General features: G+C 38.6%; 1 protein-coding gene across 5 annotated transcripts; it reads left to right on the top strand.

Annotated features, from left to right (window-relative positions):
- The first annotated feature begins 12,014 nt into the window (after nucleotides 1-12,014).
- Nucleotides 12,015-22,722, top strand: LOC137124175 (T-lymphocyte surface antigen Ly-9-like). Of its 5 annotated transcripts, XM_067498892.1 has the most exons (7): nucleotides 12,034-12,247; nucleotides 12,341-12,463; nucleotides 16,069-16,359; nucleotides 18,454-18,738; nucleotides 19,711-19,821; nucleotides 21,388-21,449; nucleotides 22,353-22,722. In XM_067498892.1, exons 2-7 carry the CDS (start codon nucleotides 12,424-12,426, stop codon nucleotides 22,461-22,463), a joined length of 900 nt encoding a protein of 299 aa, XP_067354993.1. In that variant the 5' UTR covers nucleotides 12,034-12,247; nucleotides 12,341-12,423; the 3' UTR covers nucleotides 22,464-22,722. The 5 variants fall into 5 exon arrangements, with proteins under 5 accessions (XP_067354998.1, XP_067354997.1, XP_067354993.1 ...); XM_067498896.1 differs by having other exon boundaries at nucleotides 12,033-12,463; nucleotides 19,711-19,825; XM_067498894.1 differs by having other exon boundaries at nucleotides 12,034-12,463; nucleotides 19,711-19,825; nucleotides 22,356-22,722.
- The last annotated feature ends 3,604 nt before the right edge of the window (nucleotides 22,723-26,326 follow it).

The raw sequence follows: 26,326 nt of genomic DNA on the forward strand, positions 1-26,326 counted from the left end.
GCTACAACATAATTTCTAATCATCAACAAAAAGAAAACCATATAAACATTACTGTGATTAGACAATTTTCAAACAACAGACAGAAAGTTTTGTAACATTCCTGTAATACTTATATACAAAAGCAATACAATATAATAAAGATTTAAATGTACTTAAATAGCTATCCCCCATATTACCCCCCACCAAACTATCTATGGCAGTAATATTTCATCTCACACTTTGACAGCACGATTATGATTTCCTCTGCCTCCAATGGAGATAATTGAAATTTTATCTGTGTTGCTCTGAGCAAATTGGAAAATAACAATTACCAAGTAAACTGAAATATCTTCATAGTTGGATTCCATTAGAGATAAGTGAGTCATGTTTTGTTTTTAGAAGTCTTACGATGATGTAATGTGGGTGTGGTATACTGTACTGTACAAACATCTGAAGGAGTCCTCTGATTGTGTGACATTAACATTTATATATGACAGGGACTCTTTAAGTATACATAACTATAGATGGGAAGATAATCATGGAATCAAAACTATTTAAAATGGTATTAATCTGTCAAGTGTTTAAAACTATACAACCATACAAAACTATACTATTCACAGGTACAAAGTATATGACTCACTATAAACTGTGAGTTTATAAGAAAGAACTTTTTGTAGAATCAATGGTATAAATCCCTGAGTCGTTCTTCTGCAGGTGTGTGATTGTGAAGGGTCCAGTGCTTTTTTTCCAGTGTACCCTGTTCCTGTAAATGTCTTTGAAGATCTGAATTTCCATCTGATCCACCATAGCTTAGATTATATACTCTCAGCTGGTAAAGGCAGTCGATCCACGGACCACAGGGTCAGTGGTTCGATTCCCAGCCCTGGCTATATGTCGAAGTGTGTCTGGGCAAGACACTGAACCACTAACAGCCCTTTCCCCTCTCCAGCTGTGCAGTGTCGGTACAAGCCCGGCAGAAATTGGGAAGGGTTGCGTCAGGAAGGGCATCCGGCGTAAAAACGGTGCCAAATCAACATGCGGACAATGATCCGCTGTGGCGACTCTGAACTCACGGGATAAGCCGAAAACCCAACTCCACCACAGGGTAGCGTTAAATATAAACAAACAGAAATGACCAAAAAGTGACAATCACATAAAAGATATTTGGGTGTTTTAATAAAGATAATGATAAATATGTGAATGAATAAACGGTATATTTTTTAATTACTGAAAATCATTTTGACATCATTAGAAACATCAGAGGCCACAATGGACACTGAATCTTAACTACACTAACATTTGCGTTTGGTGTCCACACCTATATTTTATATTTAGACTTTGACTATACTTTAGTTATTATTTTATATTAACATGTTACAGAATAACAAACTAAGGAATAATAAACTAAATCTGAATATTAAATAATTTCCGCCTGCATGCAGTCTACATGCCTGCATTAAAACTAAGACATAAAAATGAAAAACACATAAAACTTTAAATGTTAAAAGTTTAAAGCTCTAAATGTTACACATGATATAAACGATTGTGGAAGAGTTTTAATATAGTGCACTGTAAAACATAATGATACACAAGTTACAAAAGGGGGAAAATATCAGGTTTCTAAATCAAGATGGCCCACAACCCACAGTGTATACTGAGCCTTAACTACATCAATAATATATATTAACAGTTCAGTATCAGCAAATCTTTTGGTGATATTCATCTTTTTCTGCAGAATAACATCTACATTTACATGTACAATGCAATAATTCATCCATGTAATTTGTTCATCATGAATGAAAGTAGAACTCCAGTAAACAGATATACAGTGCTCAGGTCTAATGATATTCCAGGCTTCACCGATCTCACACAGATATGGTATTTTTGTTAAATACAATATCTGCAATATCCAACAGCACAAATACACAGCAACAAGAATGATAAGAGCTATTTTCCCTCTATTATCGCTCCAATATATTAATATTATGCATAACAATTACAGGCATTGAATCTTTTCTGGCCCTATTTGAAAGGATCACAGTCACACTTACAATATCTACATGCTTGAATTCAAACAAAAACATAAACTTTTAATTAATGTGATGCACTGTAGAATAAACACTTTTACATCAAAACACACCTCTTTACATAAAGGACTAAGAAGAAAATCAACCAGCGGAACCTTTGAACCACATGAGCAACACGTTCACAGCCTCTAGCTACTTAAACTGATTTACAAATTTTTCTCATGCACCATTACAATGTCTATCAATAACTCTCATATTTAAGCCACAGATATCTGTCAGATAAATCTTCAAGCCACTACTTAAAAAAACCCTGTCTTGACCCAAGCATTTTAGCCAATTTACAGACCAATATCCAATCTCCCCTTTATTTCTAAAATCCTTGAAAAAGTAGTTGCAACGAATTTATGTGACCACCTGTGCAGAAATAATTAGTTTGAAGACTATCAGTCAGGATTTCGAGTTCATCATAGTACAGAAACAGCACTGGTAAAAGTCACCAACGATCTTCTCATGGCCTCAGATACTGGACTAGTCTCTATACTTGTTGTGTTAGATCTTAGTGCTGCATTTGATACCATTGATCATAACATTTTATTACAGAGACTGGAACATGAAATTGGGATTAAAGGAACTGCACTAGGTTGTTTTTTTAGTATTTGGGCCTACAAATTTAGTAAATATGTTGTCCAACCAGACTGTTACTCAAGATGGCATAACTGTGGCCTCCAGTACTACTGCAAGGAACTTTGGAGTTTCACGGTCCCGGTTCTTGGACTTCAGTTTTCTACAGTTTTACTTCCTGCCGTCGGCTTTTATTTTGTAGTCTCTCAGTACCATTTCCTAGTTAGTTTCTTTAGCTTTCTCCTTGTTAACCCCGATTGTTTTCACCTGTACCCCCGTGCATTTATACCCAGCTCTCCCCACTGTTCCCTGCCAGATCATCTCTCCTTTCCTCCTCCCTGAACATTTCTATGGACGGCCAATAATTTTGGACATAGCTCTCCCCATTGGGTCCCTCAGTGCTCAGCCTGATCCCCAAGTTTGGACTATCTCCCCTTACGTTTTGGTCTGAGGTTTGGTTTTCTGTTAATCTCAGTCTGTTTCAGTGTTTTGGTTTTGTCCTTTATAATTCCTGCTTGTTTGGATAATTGCAAATAAAGTTGAATGATATTGAATTGAATTGAATTGGTTATTTGCCCTCCTCTGTCAGTCTGTGTTTTATGTTTAGTTTGTTAGTTTTTCCCTGTTTGCTTCCCCTTAGTAACTTAGTTCCGTAGCTTCCCAGGCCCTGTTATGATTTAGTTCACCTTCTCCCTCCAGCGTGTTTAAGTTCGTGTTTTTCTTTGTTTAGTTATTACTACGTGTGTTTTCCTGCTCTCCTTATGGAGTGATTGGCTTTTTGTTAATAAACCCTCATTCACATTCAAACCTCCCATCTCCTCTTTTGGGTCCTAATAATAAAATTAAATACACAGTTAGTGTGGCATGGAGTTATTTTTGACCAGGATTTGCACATATAAAACAAGTGTCTAGAACAGCCTTCTCAAACCTACAAAACATGGCCGAAATTAGGAGCATTCTGTCTCAAAGTGATGCTGAAAAACTGGTCCATGCATTTGTTACTTCTAGGTTGGACTACTGTAATTCCCTACTTTCAGGATGCCCCAGTACCAGTAAAAAGCCTGCAATTAATCCAAAATGCTGCAGCAAGAGTGCTGACTGGAACAAGCAAGAGAGATCATATTTCACCTTCACTAGCTTCTCTCCATTGGCTTCCCATTAAATTTAGAATAGAATTTAAAACCCTGCTTCTTACAATTAGGCTCTGAACAGTCAGGCTCCATCATATATAGAAGACCTCATAGCACCATATCATCCCATTAGGCCACTTCGATCTCAGAATGCAGGCCTACTTGTGGTTCCCAGAATTTCTAAAGTTGCTAAAGGCTTGGAGTGCTGGGGGACCCAACCCCCAATGAACTGAGCTCCTTTCCTCCACTCCTCCACTCATCCCTCTCTCCTCTCACATCACATTAATTTGTCACCATTGTATGACTTCACCTTTGTGTCTTTTTCTCTCATCCTTCTCCCTCTCTCTGTCTTTTTCTGCAGTTGTCTCTCTGCACTGTTGCCTATGGCTTGCTCTAGGGGGAATTGTTGGGTTTCCTATATACATCTTTATAGTCTTGGTTTTATTCTGTAAAGTGCCTTGAGATGACTTTGTTTTGAATTGGCGCTATATAAATAAATAAAGTTGAAGTCCAAGATATAGCATTTTTGTTCCTCTTGTGGATTAAAATTTTTTCACGTTAAATCATGCATTTTTTTAAGAAGGGTCAGAGGTTCTTTAACAATAAAGAAAAGGAGAGATGGTGTCTGTGTGACAAACTGTGTATATTGTGTATCAATATGTGAATATTTTGAAATATATAGAGATATTTTTCATATTTCAAAATTAAAAGTAAGTCAATCAAAAACAATCAACTTAAATAAATTTTGAAAAAACTGTCTAGGGCAAAAATATGTCTTTTTTTTTTTTAAGATAGAGTTCATGTAATTAAGTTCCGACTCCAGCTCAGAATCAACAAAGAGTGAACACAAGGGGGAGATGACGCACCTCAGGCCTGTCATTGAAGAAACAAGCCTCAGAAAAACAGAATGCCTACATGCTCACTGTCCTACTAGTGTTTGCTTTTTCATGGCGTCTGCATCTGTAGACGTCTCTGTAAGTAGTGAAATGAAAACTGTAACTGCTTGATGATGCTTCCATTCTTCAGAGCAGCAAAATTAGTGTTTCTCCCTTTTTTTAAAACTGTACAAAGAAAAAGTAAAAGCAGCAGCCCTGCTCTGAGGGTGATTATCACACTTTGAGACCAACTGGAAGAAACATGTCCAGCTCCATGAACCTCCACATGAGCAGATACTAACTTCTTGTCTATTTATAAAACAGTCAAACCTGTCAGGCCATGCCGGACTCAATATGATTTGCTTATGCAAAACAAAACAAAAAAAAAAAAAACCCCTGTGTGAGCCTGTTCAGCCAAACATGTTTTAACTTGATCAGTCACACACATAAGGATGGACAGTTCTTACGTGTAGTCTCTCTTTCTTTCATGTATTCACACTGTGGTTAACTAACTCCACCTCAGCTTCAGCTGTTACCACTGTGGTGGAAATCAACCCATAATCTTTATGTAAGGCAGCAATTCTCATTTCTGTTGTAAAAAAACACACTGAGAGAAGACAGTAATAATCCAGACTCATGTACGTAGACTTTCCAAATAAATGCTTAAACAGAGATGCACAGTCCATCAAAGGCATGTGCACTAACTCCACCTCTAGACTGACGCCACAGCTTTGAATCTGCAGCCATGTCTGTGCTAACACAACTAGAGCTGCTCCTTCATGAACAAACAAATGCATATAACTTATATGTACGTATACAGTAGTGTACAGGTGCAGATGGAGAGGTACAGTATCACACAGTACTGAACTTAGTAACACTGGAGAGAATGTATTTCATGTCAAGTTTACTCTGAATGTTTTATAAATCTGCTTTTGCTAAATAACATCACAGCAATCTGCAATAATTACAATACTGCAATACTGGTAACAATAGTAATACTACATTTTTAATGTTTCTCTACTAAACAGTGTATATTGTATATGTATCAATATATGAATATTTTAAATATTTTTAAATATCTAGATACATTTTAAATTAAACTTGTCAACCTAAAAACCAACTGAAATAAAAATGAAAAATGTAGCCCCAGGCAGCTATAAGAAACTAAATCATAAATCTGGATCATATCGTGTCTTTAATGATAGATCTCATGTAATTTAGTTGTTACATGGCTCTGACAGTACAAATGCAGTGAACACACGAAGGAGTTAATGTCTGTCGTCCTGTTATCGACCAACAAACTGCTTCCATTAGCAGTGATCCAGATATGACTCACAAAAACAGGACCCCCAACAAACACGCACACACTCACCACCTCAAGGCTTGTTCCACAGCTCTGAATCAGCAGCTTTGTGTCTGTACCAACACAACCAGAGCTCATGAACAGACAAATGCCTGTGAATTGTTTTGGTTGTAGCTTCTAGCATGTGAGATCATGTGTAACTATGGTATCACTTTCATCATGTTTGTGTGTGTGTAAAATGTATCGATAAGTCTCGTGACATTGTCGTGACAAGTCTGTGAAGTGCTCTTAGAGAACATGTCCTGCAGAGGCTGATAGGTAAAGATTAGTGTCGCCTGCATGTGCAGCACTTGTTGACAGTCAAACTGCTAACAGTGGCAGCCGAGTAGGCAGTTAAAAGGACGACAGGTTTTTCCATCAGCATCAGATCAGCATTCTCTGATTATTGTTCCACTGCACTTCCACTTGCTTTAACAGATTAAGTTTCCCACACTGCAGTTAGCCTGAACTATGGTTTTGCAGTCTTTGTTCTGGTCGTAGTTTTTCTCCACCGTCTCTTCTTTTTCTAACACAAAAAAGGTCACAGCTCTGTGTCTGTGTGGCTTTGCGTAAAGCATGCTAGTCCTGTTTTAATTATACATCACGATTCCATCAAACATTATTGACTAAGGCGGGTGTATTTTTTTTAATAGTGTAAAAGCTGATTTAAAGCTACACTATGAAACCTGCCCTGGTTTCAACCGCCCTGGTTTCACACATAGCATTTCCCCCATCTCTACAGGTGGTGGGGCACAATTCAGACATACAGTCAGAAACTCAGAAACTGACAGATATTATGTGCATGTTTTCTACTGTACTTGTGTTGGGTGATGTGGATTTTTTCTATTTAGGGGGAGATTAAGCCAAAATGTAATGTAACTATAAATATTACCACACTGAGTAGTATACTCTCTTATCACTCAGGCAGCGCATCCTGTGTGTGACTTCACTGACTTGCTGCAGCTGCAGCTTCTTGGTTGATAAGCTTTCATTGCTATTAGCATAAAACAATGGCTGTTCCACTGCCAGGTGCACACATTTACTCGCTAAGCAGCTTGGAGGGAAACTCCCCCTACAACAACAAAGGTATCCACTTCCAAGCTCAGTCCGAGCCGTTGTCACTGATCCTATGATGGGGCAGCCTCTCCTCTATCATTCAAACCCTTGAATCAATAGCAACAATGTTCAGTACCTCTGAGAAAGTAGGCTGTATTTTCCTGTAGGTAGAAGAGTCTTAGGCACATGACTCAATCTCAGTCACACAGCCTCACAGCAGGCTAATAAAATGTTCCTTTTTCACACCACTCATAAAGCCTTCTTACATATTTGTGGTCAACTAGTTTCCACTGAAATCTTTAAATCCAATTTTTTTTTTAGGTCTCTAATATGGTTTAACAGTAGAGTTCTCTATTGTTAAACCATATTACAGGTCAGACCTAAAAATGAAAAATAAAAACTGCTCTGGTTGTGGCTGTGTAGTATGTTTTTTAACCGAGTGTATAATAAAGAGCAATTATATTTTTGTCCTCCAGCTTCACAGATCACCAGTGTGGCTCCTCTGAGAACACACTGTTTTTCTCCATTCTTTTGATGTGGTCAGTGTTGCATACTTTGCATACTTGCAAACATCCAGTCATTAGACAATAAGATGAATGATCCTGAGGGTGAAGATCGGATTTAAATTATTCTCTGTGACTGAAACATTGAGACATGTTGCAGGGTGAGACCCCTGCAGATGCTAGATCATCCGTTCTGCAGAGCCCGTGTCATCACAAATTATATTTAGGGCATTTCCCAAGAGCCTGCTTCCCCCACTTTTTATCATTTGACAATCATTTCCTCAGTCACTTCCTTTGGTCATCATTTCTGCTAAAAACATTCCACTTCTAGCAGCGCCAAACGGCACGGCACATGGGGAATGAGCCCACTGTGGCTGGAGAGTTTAACAAAGCAACTTTATGAGTCACAATGGCTTGGGATAGAAAAAAAAAAGCATCCAGACACAAGCTTATGTTCTGTTATTTACAACCACACACAACCTCCCACAGATAGGCTCCAGTTCTATAGATAAAATGCTGCATGTTTTGTGAGAATATAACAAGAACTATTTTCTGTGGTCAGTTTTTATAGAAATGAGAGCAAGCTCCGAGTGGTTGCCGCGGGTCGATGATGTCTCAGGCGTGTTTCAACCCGTGTACGTCAAAATGTGGTAGACCAGAAGACTAGAATGGCTGGACAGAGACACTGAAGCTTCTCTTCTTTCGACCGATTTATTGTGCATTTAAATCTGACAGGAAGAGGTTAGTGGTTTTTACCTTAACAGTAAACATTCTTACAGAACAACACACACCGTACACTGCTGCAGTCTTACCTTCATAGAGCAGAAGATGTTCACTTTGTTAGTCATTAAATGATCTGGATCCATTCAAGGGCCATAATGGCTAAGAACTGAGATTCACTTGAAAGACTGAGCATGACAGACTGTGTCGACCATTAACCATATATAATATAATATATAATATAATAATGTCATACACAAACACACACACAGTGCTGAAAATGCTTCTTTTTTCTCTTTTGCTTACGCACTTCTGTCCATTCTGACATCACAAATAGAAACAGCTGTCTTTAAAAACTCATCAGTCTATGCTTGTCTTGAGAAAGGGAGGTAATTCAGGTTGCCCAAATGCACATCTGCTCAAGGAGACAAGTACTTACTATTGTCCTCATTGAGAAACAGTCACCTTACTGCTCCTCAATTAGCTGCATCCCTGAATAAAACGACAGAAACCAGTGTGCAGACGCTGTGAGTAGGAGCTTTGCATCAGCTGGTCCCATGAAAAAACCCACTCAGAGCAAAAGATCGCACTGGGCCACTTAAGTAGAATTCAAATGACTGGAACACAGTTTTGTGGACTGAGGAGTCAAAGTTTGAAGTGTTAGGATTTAAGCAAAGTACATGGGCCTGCATATAGCACTGGCAGGGGCATCTTTCTAACTCTCATAGCCTCTCTACCGGTGTGCCGCAGGGCTCAGTTCTTGGTCCTCTCCTCTTTTCTATCTATACTTCATCCCTAGGTGCCATCATTCACTCACATGGTCTTTCCTATCACTGCTACGCTGATGACACACAGCTCTTCCTGTCCTTTCCACCGGACGACTCCACTGTCTCATCGCGCATTTCTGCCTGTCTCTCAGACATCTCAGCCTGGATGAGTGAGAGACAACTTCAACTCAACCTCTCCACGACCGAAGTCCTTGTCTTCCCAGCCAGACCTTTGATGCAAAACAACATCAGCATCAACATTGGATCTACAGTGATTGTCCCCACTAATTCGGCCAAAAATCTGGGGGTCATCATCGACGACCAACTGAGCTTTAAGGACCACATCTCCTCTGTCTCTAGGGTTTGCAGATTTGCTCTTTACAACATCAGGAAGATCAGACCCTACATCACGGAATATACAACCCAACTCATTGTACAGGTGCTGGTCGCATCTCGTCTTGATTGCTGCAACGCTTTGTTGATGGGGTTACCGATATCCACAATCAAACCCTTGCAGATGATTCAAAATGCGGCAGCTCGCCTAATTTTTAATCAGCCAAAAAAGACCCATGTCACACCACTTTTTAGATCTCTACACTGGCTTCCTGTTGCTGCTCGCATCGGGTTCAAAGCTGTCTCTTGCTTACAGGGTTGTTAACTCGACAGCTCCCGCTTACCTCAACTCACTCATTCAAGTCTACAATCCTTCTCGCCCGCTGCGGTCTGCCAACGAACGACGTCTGGTGGTCCCAGCTCCGCATAGAAGACACCAAGCAAAACTGTTCAGCGCAATGATCCCACGATGGTGGAACGAGCTACCAAACGCTGCACGCTCAGCTGATTCTCTCCCAATATTCAAAAAGCTGCTGAAAACTGAACTCTTCCGCATCTTCCTATGCACTTAAATCTTTAAAAAAACAAAACAAAAAAAAAACAAAAAACCTTTTTGCTCTCTAGCACTTGTATCTCGTGAACTGTGAACACTTTTCTGATAGGACTTTGCTTTGATGTTTTCTCCTTGACTTAGATTTTTGCTGCCTTGTACCTCACTCGTAAGTCGCTTTGGATAAAAGCGTCTGCTAAATGACTAAACGTAAATGTAAATGTAAATAAGAAGATGATAGATGCCTGCCTAATACAATCAGTAAATCCATGGAGATGGAAAACCCTCCATACTAAAGAGGCATGACTCTCTGGGGAGCAACTGAATGGGGATAACTTTTTGCAGCAAGACAGTGCATTCATTCTGGTTGTGTAAGAAATATCTGCAGAAGACAGTAACTGCTGGAATAGTCTTGATGAAGGCTTAGCCAGCTTAATCACCAGATCTGAACCTCATTGAGCTGGTGTGGGAGGAGCTAGGCCGATCAGTTCAGGTACGCTGGCGAAGCAGCACATCAGACTTTATCATCCCAGTAGACCAGTTCGCTCTCAGAATGCAGGCCTACTTGTGGTTCCCAGAATTTCCAAAGGTAGAATGGGAGGTAGAGCCTTTAGCTATCAAGCTCCTCTCTTGTGGAACCAGCTCCCAGTTCAGATTCGGGAAGCAGACACCCTCTCTACTTTTAAGTCTAGGCTTAAAACCTTCCTCTTTAATATAGCATATAGTTAGTTATAGTTATGCTGCCATAGGCTTAGACTGCTGGGGGACCCACCCCCTGATGCACTGAGCTCCTTTCCTCCTCTTGACCATCTCTCCTCTCCTATCACCCCGCAATTGTCACCACTGTTTGACATTAACTCTGTGTGTTCTCTCCCGTAGTTGTCTTTGTCCTCCTCTGTCCCCCTCTCTCTGTCCCTTTCTGCAGGTGTCCCTCAGCTTTGAAGCTGTGTGTCTTCCAGCGTGCAGGTACTGGTCCTACCAATCTGCCCGATGTTTTGTTGATGCTTTTTGTTGCTCTGTTCTTTTCTCTCTCCCCTTTTCACTCACCCCAACCGGTCGAGGCAGATGGCCGTCCACCCTGAGCCTGGTTCTGCTGGAGGTTTTTTCTGTTAAAGGGAGTTTTTCCTCTCCACTGTTGCCCATGGCTTGCTCCAAGGGGAATTGATGGGTTCTCTTTATACATCTTTATAATCTTGACTTTATTCTGTAAAGTGCCCTGAGATGAGATTTGTTGTGAATTGGCTCTATATAAATAAAGTTGAATTGAATTGAATTGAACTTTTCTGAAGTTTTACAGAAGGCCATCACGCTTGAATGTTCGCAAAAACTAATCAGTAAAATGCCACGGATATGTCAGGCAGTTGTTGCTGCAAAGGGCAGTTTTTCCTGACCCTTAAATTACCTCTGGAGTGTTTTCACAATCATTGAAACAATATGGAGTTGAACAATAAGAGGATCTTTGAAGGGCTTTGGGACAGTAACATACTTAGTCCAGGGAAACAGGAGTAATCAAGTTCACATTGCCTTTGTGTTGGGAAAGGCGAGAGTTATCCCCCTAAAGCCAATGACTGTCCATCGTTTGGAGCTCACTGCAGCAACCTTGGCAGTACGTGTGGACAGAATGCTAAGAAAGGAGTTGGAGCAACCACCAGTCTCACAGTTGTTGATTCAATCCCCGGCTCCTCCGGTCACATGTCAACGTGTCCTTGAGCAATACACTGAACCCCAACTTCATTCCCTGTGAGTGTTGGCCAGCTGCATAGCAGCTCCCCCATCGGTGTATGAATGTGTGTGTGATTGTGAGTGTGAGTGGGTGAATAAGAAGCAGTGTAAAGCGCTTTGATGCCCAATAGGTAGAAAAGCGCTATATAAGTGCACAACATTTACCATTTACACTGTTTCCTTGACAACTGGTCAAACAAATTTAAAAGGTAATCTTCAAAAGCAAATACTGAAGCCACTTCAAAGGCAGCTATGTGATGTCTTTGATGACATCATCAGTACACTAATACATACGCGTCTTAATCTAACGAATCCCACAATAAACAGAAAAGCAGAAGAAACCCTGGTTGGCTCTGACTTTCCAAATACACTTTTTTTTTTTTTAAACTTTTGCTTAAAATGTACTGTACAATTTAGAATACATACATTTCAAAATTACATTAATTTATTCATTTACATTTTTTTTTCCAAGTCAAATTTTTCAGCAATATCTAAAATGGTTTGATTCTAATTTGCTTTCATACTTGAACCCCGACATTGCGTGTTCGGGTACAAGCGGCTTGGCTGTGGGAATCCCCTCTTCAGCTCCACCCTGCAAACAAAGCTGTCAGTCTTTTGGAAGGTGATTGCATCTTTTTTTCTTTTTAGTGTTATTATTGTTTTAAATTATGTTCACAGGAATTAGCGTCGTTTCTCATCTTTTATTTCGCATCAGTCTTTTTGTTCATGAAATATCGCCGTGGAACAGGAAGAGGAACTGTAACAGAAACTGACTGCAAATTCTTCATGTAAACTGAAATGGAGCGACAACAGACGTTCATCCTTTTGTTTTTCATAGGTAAGTGTAGCAGCTGCTTCTTCATTTTTCTTTACCTGATTGTTGTAGAACCTGCTTGTTCGAACTGTTGGAGAGATGACTGAATATGCATCATCTTTGTAGTTTGAGGAATTTCATTTTTTTTCCAGCCGCTGTGGCGCAGAGCCTTGGATCTGGATGCATGTACTTGTTATACAGTTACATAACATAATAGTTCATAACAGTTCCGCGCACATATTTAAGTTCAACCTGAAAATGTTGGACAAGCTAAAACGACAAATGTATAGTCTCTCTAGAAAAAGTAGTATAAAGACATTGAATCATAGTCGATTTTATTTGGCTTTTTTTTTTTTTTGACCTGAACGCAGTACATATTTGTTTTTTGTTTTTCACAAAAAACCTGCATTTTGTGTTTGCTTGTGTTGCCTTTATTTCAAGTTAGAAATTGTGGAGCTGAAACAAGTTAGTATGAGACAGAAGAATTTCTCAAGTTTTTGGGGTGGGGTGTGTTCCAGACACTGGGTTTCCATCTTTAGCTTCTGTGTTTCATAACAGAACAGCTGGTCAGATATTTAGAGAATTTTGCATCTGAACCGGATGTGAGCACTGGACCCTGTTGTAATCCATGTCCTAAACCTGATTAGGACGGCTTTCCAATAACCTGAGGTCTTGGAAATATGTAAATAATAAAAAGTAGATGCCCAAGGATGGAGCTTGAATCCAACTGTCATAGGGTGAGAGGTGGGCTACATCTGGGACAGGTCTCTAGTATATCTCAGGGCCAACACAGAGAGACATACACAGACAACCATTCACACAGATGGGCAATTTAGAGTTACTTATTAACCTAACATGCATGGAAGAAAAACCAGATTAACTAACACTTAACTAAATATACCTAGTTCCATTTACATTTACATTTAGTCATTTAGCAGACGCTTTTATCCAAAGCGACTTACAAGTGAGATACAAGGCAAGCAAAAAACAGTTATGGGCCATAACTGGTTTAAAAATTCTCTGAGCTTGTGATAAGAAGATATTATTAGATGTTTATTTTTCCTGTGTAGACTAAAGACATTTTATTGATTCTTGTCTTTCATTCTAAATTCTGACCCGCATTTCTGTTTAAAACAGTAAAAAAGTAAAGAGATGAGAAATGTGGAAGAAGCTACATACTATACTATGTAAACTGAAACTAAGCTCAAAGTGTGTGTTAAAGCTAAACTTAAAACAAACATTAAAAAAATGACCTTAGGTGCTTTAAATAACACTATATAAATAACAGTAATTATTTTAGAGGCAAGAGACGGGAAACCAGTTCACACAATAGGGCGAGCACTTTCAATTCAACTATTATTACTGAAAACAATTGCTTAGAAGGAACAAAAGGCAAACAATGTCCTCCAAGAAGGTTATGACATTTAGATATGAGTCCAAAGCTGTTCTAAGCACATAATGACAAACCATAATGCATTAACTCAAACCCATTTTAAAATGGGAAATCGAATTATGCAAAACTCAACAGACTTTATTTAGCAGACCTTTAAAATATAAAAAGTTAACAAAGCCTCTCCGTAACTCACAGGCTTAAATTGGCTGAACAACTATAGAGCATTTATATTTCATCTGAGGTGACCACACAATTAAAAATGGTTTATATAACTGGTTTTATAACTGAAGAGTTACAAAATGTTAGTTTCAAGGGAGCTGCCTAAAGGAATAGAAAATGGAATAGAAAATGTTGTGCTACTTGTGCGTCTGACTGAGAGGCATAAGTAGATTTTATTTTATTTATGCTGAAAAACGTTCCTGTATGTTCTCGCCATGCTCGTGTGGGTTTGCTCCCACAGTCCAAAGACATGCATGTTAATTGGTGAATCCAAATTTGCCCATAGGTTGAATTGTTGCCTGTCTGTGTATGTCACTCCGTGGCCCTGTGATAGACTGGCGACCTATTTAGGGTGTACTCTGCCACTCGCCCGATGACGGTATTGAAACAGCAAGACTAACTAATTTTGTTTCTGCTGTACACTGAAGATATTTGGGGTTTAAGATCAGAAGATGAATAAGAAACATTCATTTACTTACTTAAAAAAAGCAATAGAAGTGTCATCCAGTTTGTTGTTTAAAGAAATGTAGAAATGACTGAAAACATGTGAAGTGCATTATGTAAGTCTGTTACAAAACTAATAAGTTACCACGAACAAAACAAATGAAAGGAAAGGTGTTCAAGACGGTGGTGAGACCAGAGAAGTTGTTTGGCTTAGAGACAGTAGCACTAAAGAAAAGACAGGAGGCAGAGCTGGAGGTAGCAGAGCTTAAGATGTTGAGGTTGTCTTTGGGAGTGACGAGGATGGACAGGATCAGGAATGAGGACATCAGAGGGACAGCTCATGTTAGATGTTTCGGAGATAAAGTCAGAGAGGCCAGATTGAGGTGGTTTGCACATGTTCCGAGGAGAAACTGTGAATAGAAGGTAGAAGGATGCTGAGGTTGGAGCTGCCAGGCAGGAGGTCTAGAGGAAGAACAAAGAGATTTATGGATGCAGTGAGAGAGGACATGAAGTTAGTTGGTGTGAGAGAAGAGGATGCAGAGGACAGAGTTAGATGGAGGCACATGATTCGCTGTGGCGACCCCTGAAAGGGAACAGCCGATAGGAAATGAAGAAGCCCACAAACAAAACAAAACAGCTTAATGCATGTTGTGGAGACAGGAACACTGAACCCATGGAAGAGGTAGAGTTAAGTAGACCGGCCAACACCAGCCAGGGGCTCCCAGTTAAAACTCAGCCACCTCTCAGATCCATCCTGCACACACACCTACAGTACATACACAGAACCACAGAAAAGGTACTAAAGCTGTCACAACTAGCTGACAAATGTCTCCAGAGTTCTGCATATATCATTAATAAAGATCAGTGAGCTTGTTGCAAAAGCAGCCATGCAGCTCAAACCATGACACTACCTCCACTTTGCTGCATAAATGAGCATGTGTGGTTGGGCTCACGAGCAGATTCTTTCTTCCTGCACAGTTTAGTCTTACCACCATTTTAGAAGATGCCATAAAACTCAGTTTCACCATTTATCAGATGTTGGTGTTTTCCTGTGCTACCGGGGTTTTTTTTTTGTTTTTGAGATATTCCATTTTGTAGTAGCTACGACCAGTGTGTGCAGGTGCCTTTCACTGCTTGTGTCTCTCTTATGATTTAAAATGGATTAGTTTTCTCTCATAGACAGGTCTCTGGTCTTCATGTTAATTTCGCTTTTTGTTTTTTAACAACAATAACAGTTTTTCCAGGTCAAACCAGGTAAAATCAGTGTACGGCAAAAATAAATCAATTAGTCTTGCTGTTCCAATACTTTTGGAGGGAATGCAATCATTTTTTTTGCTTAAACTGAAATTTTATTATAATACATTGGTGTGTTTACAGAAATCCCTTCCACGACAAAATTCATCATTTTAATATCTATCCTGCTGATCCTTGCACCCCTTGGACAGTTCTATCCCCGAGCTAAGATCAAAGTACAATATGTGTGAATTTAGATGTACTATATGTTTATTCAAAAATTCTATATCTTTTATGTGATTCTCCACCTTGGTCATTTCTGTAACTTTATATTTCACAGTGATGAGCTCATCTACTGCTGCAAAGGAAACTATTCTGACAGCAACTGAGGGAGGAAAACTCACTTTACCTTCCTCTTTGATGGATATGATTTTTCTTTTATATAACCAAGCCATTATTTCTATGGTGGATAAGGGTGAATTGAAGATCGTAAATCACATTTACGACAACAGACTTCACTGGAACCAAAGTGCTGAATGCTTCACAATCACAGACCTGCAGAAGAACGACTCAGGGCTTTATGCCGTTCAACTTGGAAGTAAAGTTACAACTTATAAACTGACAGTTTATGGTAAGTCACCACTGCTCACTGTGGTGGTGTTAATCTAGTTCTAGCAGCATCCAGACTCACTGGTGATCTTTCACTGCAGATCTCTCAGCTTTTCATACAGAGAACACGTTTTCCACCACAAGATTGACCTGTATAGGGTCACTACACTTTGAGTCTAATGAGCCACGGCTATTACTGTGTCAGAACCACCTGCCTCTAATGCTAATTATGTGATTTTTTTTTTTTTTATTGTGGCCTGATATAATATATAAATAATTGCAGTTAAAAAAAAAATCATTTCAGAAAGGCTTTTCTATTTTACTGAATGGATGCACAAAGTAAAACGCAAATGCCTTTTAAATTCCACCTCAGTTCAAGGGTTTCTTCTCTATATTCATGTTCTCCATTTTGTGTTTGCTTCAGTCCCATGTGGCTACAGGAAACAATAACATCCTAAAGTTTCCAAAGAACTCAGATGTGCTAAAATGTTGACATACTGTAGTTACAGCCAATGTGTATGAAAAGAATGCACAACACAGGGAATCTTGTCTGCAGAGACTTGTCTGTATTATTTTAATGTCACGATATTAGGTACTGGTGATGAGCTCGAGTAGTATCAACATGAGCCATCTTTACTTCTGAAAGACTCAGCTTGTCTAGGCTGCTGTCTGTATATGAATTCATGATACTGACTTGTTGCCAGTGAACCTCATTAGCTCTGAGATGTTGAGTATTAATATATATAGACAGGTTCATAAATATTGCAAGTGGCATTCGGTAAGACAAGACTGAAAGCAGAAAAAGCCACAAACAAGCAGCAGCTGCAATAAAGGCCTGGGGAAATGCAGTATTTTGTCATTTTGATGGGCTCCAGACTAGTTTGTTACATTATTTATAAGCCACTAACAATGGGGTGTGTATGAAAATGGCTGTAATAGTAATAATATACTGTAGCTTCAATGAAGACCTAAAATAAGCTGATACACTTACTGTGCGTTATACTGTCAAACACTGTGGAATAAGATGAGTTTTCCAACTTTGTTCCACTCACCTAAAATAATGAATGTTAATCTAAGAATGAGCTTTAAAAGTCAAACTATACCCCTCTGTTGAACAGGTCAGGTGGAAATTAATCATTAACAGAGTTAAACAGGTGGCAGAGAGTGATAATAGGAGAACCTTTTTTTTTTTTTTTTGGCACACTCTCCATGTTCAGTTGAAATGGCAGTTAACAGAGACTTTATCCTCAATTGTTGTTTCCCTTCAATTAGGGGAAACTCTGGCTTGTTGGTTTCAGAAATAGAAATCACCTAAACTCAATCACTCTGTGAAATTTAAAACATCCAATCCCCAATCTGACACGTCTCATCTTTGTTGTTATTATTTAATAATAACAATAATTTTCAGAATTTCATGTCAGGAGCAGAAGATAAAAATGCCATTTGCATGTATATTAGTGTATTACCTAATGTTGCCTAATGTCTTTACTAATGTTATTACCTTATGATGAATTGCTCATAAGTGTATGATATACTGAATATTATGTAGCATAGATTCCTTCTCAACTCACAATTAAACCCATAACCCAACACTGCATCTAAAAGTGACATTACACTAGAATCAAACTGCATTAAACCATTTATCCTGCTGTAGCCTACAGTGCTATAATGTGTATGTCTCTCTGTGTTGGCTCTCAGACAGACTGCCGACCTAAAACACTCAATTCACTCAATGAAAAGTAGAAGTCGGGGGGATAATCATTAAATATCTCTTGGATTTCAGTCAAATCCATCTTTAGGAAACTGAATAAATATTTACTTGCATAAATCTGCCTGGAGCAGACTGTCCTCAAAAGCTGAGTGACTATGCGAGAAGGAGACTAGTGAGGGATTTTTGATTAAAGCTGTAGTTATTTCTTTTCCTTCTGTCTGACCATACAGTGTTTATTGTAGCTTTGTGCTCAGTAATCTATGATGCATTTAATGACAACAAGTTGCTCATTCAAAGCTGTTTTTAACTGGGACAAACATGGAAAGAGACTCACTGCCATGTCTGTGGTATATCTACAGTTAGTTGTTTTGTCTTTTTATTAATCTCAGCCTGTTTTCTGTCCAGAGCGATTACCAGCTCCTGCAGTGAGCACAGTGAGCGTGAACCCTGAGAGCTGCTTCCTGTTGTGTTCTGTGGACAAAGCTGAAGAGACAAAACTGCTGTGGTACAAGGATGAGGAGGTGGTGAACCAGAGCAGCTCTGCTCTCTCTCTGCCTCTCACTGTACACAAGCAGGATTTCAACTACTCTTATAGATGTGTGGCGGCCAATGATATTGAAGAAAAGACTCTTTCTGTCGACATCCAGCTATTCTGTGGACAAATCGTCACAATAAGACGCAACAGAAATTGTAATACTGTAGCTGGCTGCAAAAATTTGCATACCATTATTTTGAAATGGCAAAAAAGGTTAAAGATTTTTTATGCACATTAATTTAATCAGAAGATTCTTTTCCTTTTGGCTGTTCCCCTTTCAGTGGTTGCCAAAGCGAATCATGTGCCTCCATCTGTCCTCTGCATCTTCTTCTCACACCAACTAACTTCATGTCCTCTCTCACTACATCCATAAATCTCCTCTTTGGTCTTTCTCTAGACCTCCTGCCTGGCAGCTCCAACCTCAGCATCATTCTACAGATATATTCACAGTTTCTCCTCTGAACATGTCCAAACCACCTCAATCTGGCCTCTCTGACTTTATCTCCAACACATCTAACATGAGCTGTCCCTCTGATGTCCTCATTCCTGATCCTGTCCATCCTCGTCACTCCCAAAGAGAACCTCAACATCTTAAGCTCTGCTACCTCCAGCTCTGCCTCCTGTCTTTTCTTCAGTGCCACTGTCTCTAAGCCGAACAGCATCAGTGGTCTCACCACCTTCTTGAACATCTTTCCTTTCATTCTGATACTCTCTTATCACAACACACACCTGACACTTTTCTCCACCCGTTCCAACCTGCTTGACTCGCCTCCTCACCTCTTTTCCACACTCTCAGTTGCTCTGAACCGTTGACCCTAAATACTTAATGTCTTGCAGTCTAACCTAGCTTCCACTACTCTTTCCCACATAGTTAAAAAGTTCCTTCTTGCTAAACTAATTAAAAATTATAAATTAATTTCTAATAATGGAACTTTTTTCCAGATGAATTTGCATTAAATATTATATACATGAAAATATTATATATATTTTTTAGTCTTTTGCCATTTTAATATAAGGGGATGCAAAATTTGCACCCAAATTTACTGTAATTTTAACACAAATTCAAGAATTAATGTACATATTTTTAGCCTCTTGTCATTGATAAATGTCTGTTTTTTGTTTAACAGCTATAACCGTAATAGTTGTCCCCATCTTGTTGGCTGGAACTATTGTACTTGTTGCGTTAATCGCCAAGCAGAAGTACTCCACGAAAAAGTGGACAATCGGACAAAAACAAGGCAGGTATTTGTTCCATATTTTCCCCCCTCATTAAAGAGCCAGTGTGTGCAATTTACTATTAGCAGGTAGATACAAAATATAGTATTCATAATTATTAGTTTCATCATAGTCTTAATCACACTTTAAAAGAGCTGAGCTGGGGTTATTCAGATTGCTGCAACCTGCAGCCTCATCCCTACTATAGATGCCACTCTTACTCACCGCACCTTCGAATGTCTTGAAATTTTATTGTATTTATATCTCAGTGTCTGTAGAGCTAATTTAATATAATAATTTGAAATCAACATATTATTTATTTGTATTTTTACAAAAACGCTGTGGTATAGCTGAGAAAGAAAGTTGATTGTAGTCTACGTAGTTTGTTTTTTGACACAAACAGCAAATGTCAAAGTCTTGAGTTTCCAGTCTTACGACTTTTTTACTTCTTTCACCTTAACATGAGACAGGAGTCATATTTCACGCGGTCTCTAAATGTCCCTCTCAGGTGAATGCAAACAGAAGGTTTTGTATTAAGCGTGGGAAAAAAAAGCACAGTCTGTACAGTGCTACTGATGATTGGCTCAGAAGCTGCTCTCCTGCATGTCCTTTATCATGGTGGAATTCCCCAAGTTTTGTTTTTTTTCCCGTTTAACTTGACTGTAAGTGGAGTCTTAGCTTTGGCTTGAGGCCTTGTTTCTATCCACTTGTCGGTGTTATCTACCGCACAGAAATGGACCCATGATTTAAAAGTGTATTTACTTTAAAAACAAAAGCATTTGCAAGGCAGTGTTTTATTTACATGTAGTTTCATAATGTAGTTTCATGTATCTGAATCAGCAGTGGGTTTACGTTAGGAAGGAGTATTGTTTTTATTTTAAATTGAAAAATATACAATCTAGATCCATAGGTGGTGAGTAGCTATTTTTATACTACTTGTATTTCCAATACAGTTCAGAGGGAATTGTTATTTTGACTTTACTGCATTTAGCTCACAGCTTTAGTTATTAGATAAATATATGAAATGTAATGAACTAAAAAATGCTGCTGTATTCGTGATAAACCAGCAAATGTTATTCAATTTTATTTTTTAAATATTAATGAGTAGAAATTGTCTTTTTTCACATTTTAATTATAGACTTGATTTTTTTTCTTCAACAAAGTTTACTGTTTCACTATCTAAATATTATACAGTATATTAAATATGGTCTGCGGCAGTGGCACAGTTGGTAGAGTGGCTGCCTACCAACCACCTGTCCAAACCAACTGGGCAAGATACTAAACCCCCAGCAGCCCATCCCCATCCCCAGCTCGCCCTAAGCCCAGTACAAACTGGAGACAGTTGCGTCAGGAAGGGCATCCTGTATTAAAAAAAAACACTACCAAATCAACATGTGGACAAATGATCCGCTGTGGCAACACTGAACTCACAGGATAAGACAAAAAGACAAAAAAACAACAACTGTGTATTATTATATATAAGGTAGTTATATTAGAGGTGTTGTTTTCCTAACTACTTCTAAACTACATAAAGTTTTAGCTATATGCTATAAACACTGACATTGGGTGATTTCTATTTCTGAAACCAGGTCCAGCGGAAACTGAAACTGCAGATGTTCTATACACTGATGTGTGTATAAATTACAGACAGGTGGGTGCTTCACATACTTCACACAACGACACACAAGGTAATGTTTAACAGTAATGAGGATCCCGTTTCTAGGCAATGTCATCAATAGCAATGTTTGCTAAGTAAATTGGTAAACCAGGACACATGGTAACATGTCCTGGTTGTAGAGGATGTCAGGATGCTAGTCTGTTAGTTCACACAGTACACATGTTTGTCTACTACCAATAAACTGGCCGGGACACGGACACAGAGCGTTAGGTTTTTGCTGTCTTTCATTTTGAAGGACAGGCAATTTATGTTATTTTTAATGTACTTTGATGATTGGGTGATGAGGACTGCGATGATGCCTACAGGTGATATAGTTTCCTCCTCCATGTCCTTCCTAATTTATAAGAGCTACTCGTCTGCCTGCTTGTAATGCCACAGAATTTACAATCTTGTAAAGCAGAAAAATCCATTGGCTAAAACCAGCTAGACAACAGGTCATGCAGGTGAGATCAAAGTTAATTTTTAATTTACTGTTGCAACCAGCCCCAGCAGATGGTCCATAGCTAACTGTTATTGGCAGTTAAGTCAGTTAATCCATAAGGTGCAATGCGGAAAACAAATGAAAAGAATGACATCATCACTATTCTTTGCAGAAGGCATCACACGTAGGTACGGAGTGAATTTCAGGCACTTTCTGATACATGTTTTACTTGCCTAAAACGACGACAAAAAAACATGCATCTCTTCACTCCAGAACTTGTTTGAGATCATCATGTTTTTAAGGATTGGTAACAAGATGTAGCTTTAGTTTGAAATCATACAAGTTCTTCCAGTGAAGTTTGAGGTCAGATCCTCCTCCTTTGCTCAGTTCAAGTAAACATTCCTTTCCCACTTGAATTCTTTAACCCTCACTCACTTCCTATGTTTTTGTTTCAGCAGTCAGAAGATATAGAATCACTGGGACCTACTGATAGTAGCTCCCAGCTGATAACGATCTACGATAAAGTGGAGTTTCACCGCATGGCTCCAGATTATACAGAACTTTAGATTCAACTGTGTGATTCCAGTATCAGAAAAAAAATGTTGCATTTCATTTCTTCATTTGTACCTTTTGTATGCAGCTCTAAGGACACATTTGGTGAACACATTTCATTCATTTGCATTTGAATTTTATTCTAATTTATTATATGTTCTGTTTTGTACAGATTTTTTGAAGTGCTTTGCATTGTACTTTATCTTGATTAAACCGAAGGCCGATGGAAAGTGTATTTATTTACAATAAATTCTCTATGTATGTGTGCAAACATTTTATTGTCAATTACACATATTTGTTTTTCCGTGCTCTCTCTGCTTCCCATCTGCACACAGGCAGACAACAATAGTGTGCTGTGAAAAGGGTTTCATTTACAGGAAAGAGGAGGAGCAGGACAGAAGAAGAATGATATCATAGTTGTTATGTAGCCTAATACTGGTAATCCCTTTTTAAATCTTGCAACAGGTCCTTGTATCTATTTAATTAGAAGAAAACCAAAAGAAAAAACAATACCCATGTCATTTGTTTTGCCATATATTTATGTACATACAGTGATAGTTTACAGGTCATTTCAAAAGTCATGAGAAAAAGATGGAAACTTGAGCTGCAGCACACACACATCCAATGGCACAAAGTGAGGATTTGAACTTAGCGTAGCTTATTGCTCACCCCTGCTGGTTGAATGTTGGTGCTACATCTATACTCATTTGGGTGGATCCTCAAAACTCAGTAATCCACTTGCTAATTGTTTTGTGCAGTTTTTTATAGAGAAAGTAGACCAGGGTAGAGAAAAAGATGTAACAAAAGTCCACCAGCTGGGACTCAAACCCTAAGCACTTGACAACCATTTTGTCCACTGGAAGTTTGAAAGGTTGACCCCTCATTCAATTTGCCCAAATGTGAACACTCCACCTTTCACCTCTTGGCATTTCTGGGTCAATATTGCGGTTTTTAAAAAACATGACTTAATGACAAATGCGCTTTCTTTTGGAATTCCAATGGTTTCACTTGTTCTGGATCACAATAAAACTGGAAGCAACAGATAAGTCCTGTCTCTCCCGTAGGAAACCCTGTCAAACTCGGAAGAGAACATGCTCCACACAGAAAGGCCACAGCCAGCCAGGGATTCGAACCAGGGACCCTCTAGCTATGAGCAGACAGTGCCATAAATACATATTGTCAAGAAAATAGAATCGGGGGATTAAGAACAGAGCAACGTCAAAAGGCTGTATAAAGGACAAGACTTGGTTTTAAGGTTGAAATTAGAATTAGCACATATGTTTACAGGGATAAGCATTTAAGGTTGGGACAAGAGGAATGTTATGTCCTCACAGATACAATGCTCATAAAAAATATTCCACCCCCGTATTTGACCTTTTGTTTTATTACAACATTGAATCATGTTCGATTTAATTTGGCTTTTTTTTTTTTTACTAAAATGTACAAAAAAAGGTTAATGTAAAAACAAAACAGATGTCTACAAAGTATTAATGTAACTCAACTAAATCCTCAGTGGTGCAGCCAGTTAGTTTCCAAATGTCCCACAGTTAGTTTGAGATCACCTCGGTGCAGTGAATGTGTTGAAAGGATTGTAGTATAAATACGTTTATCTAGAAGGTCCAGTCACACGTGAATCGGTATCTTGGCAAACAACATGCTTATGCAATGACCTATTTTTTATTTCTTATTGTTTTGTTTCATTGGTTTAGATTTTGTACTGGACAGATTTCTGAAATATGTAAAGGGGTTGTTTACATATATAAAGTGGCCATGTGAATATGTTTATGTGGGGAAAGGAAAGAAAGGAAGCATTAGGAAGCAGGATTTAACCTCTTCTCATGTGGGATGTGAACAGCTTATCCTGTGAGTTCAGGGTCGCCACAGTGGATCATTTGTCTGCATGTTGATTTGGCACAGTTTTTACGCCGGATGCTCTTCCTGACACAACCCGCACTGCACAGCTGGGGGACGGGGATGGGCTGTTGGGGTCCAGTGTCCTGCCTACGGACACTTTGACATGGGGTCAGGAAGAGCAGGGCGCAACTCTACCAACTGAGCGACTGCTGACCCTACATTGTCACTGTACAAGAGGGAGGATTAATTAAAGTCTTTGATTTTAATGAGCATCATTATTTGGGAGGTTTTGGCAGGTAACACAAATGATAAATTGATTTCTGACGTATGTGCGAGATCCTGCTGCAATTTAACAACAGTTCCAAGGTTACAGATGTGAATCCTGAAGTGCTTCTTTATTTGATTTTTTAAACCAGAGCACAAAATATAACATAAATATGACACAGCAATTTAACAATAGTCCACTCAACAGTTATGGTAATAAATGCTGAGCTGATACAGTGACATTTTGAAGTACATATTGAAGTATATAGAATTAATAATCTGGGGACACTGAAAAGTATGTGTCTAATTTTGTAGCAATGAATGTCAGTCGACATAATTTTGGCCAAAATAGTTCACTCTGACATACAAATGTCAATCTCATGGTGGAGCTAGAGGGATTAAAATGTAATTCAGGGGCCCTGTTATTACCACTAAAATAAAAAATAAAACCCCTAAATTACTTGTTTAAGTACACTTTTTAATTTAAAAACCTACTTTCATGAGTTGTGTTGAAATAATGACACCTTAGTTTTAGTTTTGTGTGTCACGTGCGCTCAAATTTCTGCATTCATCGATGTAAAATCGAATTTAATTCATGGTTACTTAATAAAATGGACTTAACTCAATTTTGTTCTACCTCGAGTGCAGGATTTTAAGTCCTCACCTCCATCCACTTAACACAAAACAATTAGAGACTGTGTCTTACAGGACCTGCTGTACATGGCACAGAAATCTTAAAGACATTTTCATTTTTAAAATAATTTGCTTTACAAAGAAATTGTACTATTGAATGTCTTATAGCCAATAGTTCTAGTGGACTGATGGATACAGGACAACACAGCCTAACAGACTTTAACCTTCTGTCCTTCTACACATAGTGTTGGTTGTATTTAGCCATGTAAACCATTGTTGCCTCGTGTCAGTGGATAAGATAATTAGAGTGCCCTTTATGAATTTTTGGATTTTTATTTGTGCCAGCGTGTGTTAGAGCTTTTTCTTCTTCAGAAAAACTTACTTGAAAAACAATTGGCCACAATTTAATATTTATGAGTACCTTTAAAATTTATGAGTCAACTTTAAAATATTAGTTTAGAAGCCAGTAATTAAATGTATGCAGGCATTAAATAGAAATGTTAATTTCCTCTACACAACGTTGCTTCCACTTAATTTCACCTGACATTGTCATAACAAAAGCTGCAAACTGTTAATTGTCACCTTTTGCGTTAATGTTTTTGTTGAGCCATAACGTCAGTTTTTAAAGTGCATGATTCATTTTCAGCGTCACTCATTTTGAGTTTGTTCACATTAGAAACAGATGTTCCTCTACTGCCTTGAAAATGCAAGTTAACTCAACATATGTTAAGGTTTGACATAACCACACATTTTTTTAGTTTAAAGAGTGAAGACGTTACAGCTGCATGCTGTTGACATTTGTAAGTGTTTCTGACTGATTTCAACACTGTAGCCTTTGTCATGGTTTTTCTTTTCCTTTCGGCTGTTCCCTTTTTGTGGTCAGCCAAAGGGAATCATGTGCCTCCATCTCACCCTTTCTTCTGCATCCTCTTCTCTCACACCAACTAACTTCATGTCCTCTCTCTCTACATGCATAAATCTCCTCTTTGGTCTTCCTGTAGACCTCCTGCCTGGCAGCTCCAACCTCAGCATCATTCTATCGATATATTCATTATTCGTACCTTATATATGCACTATATCCATAGCACTATTTGTATTATGTAATAAAAAGAGAGAAAGTTTCCAA

The sequence above is a fragment of the Channa argus genome, chromosome 3 (genome assembly GCF_033026475.1).
Source record: "Channa argus isolate prfri chromosome 3, Channa argus male v1.0, whole genome shotgun sequence".
Taxonomy (NCBI): Eukaryota; Metazoa; Chordata; class Actinopteri; order Anabantiformes; family Channidae; genus Channa; species Channa argus.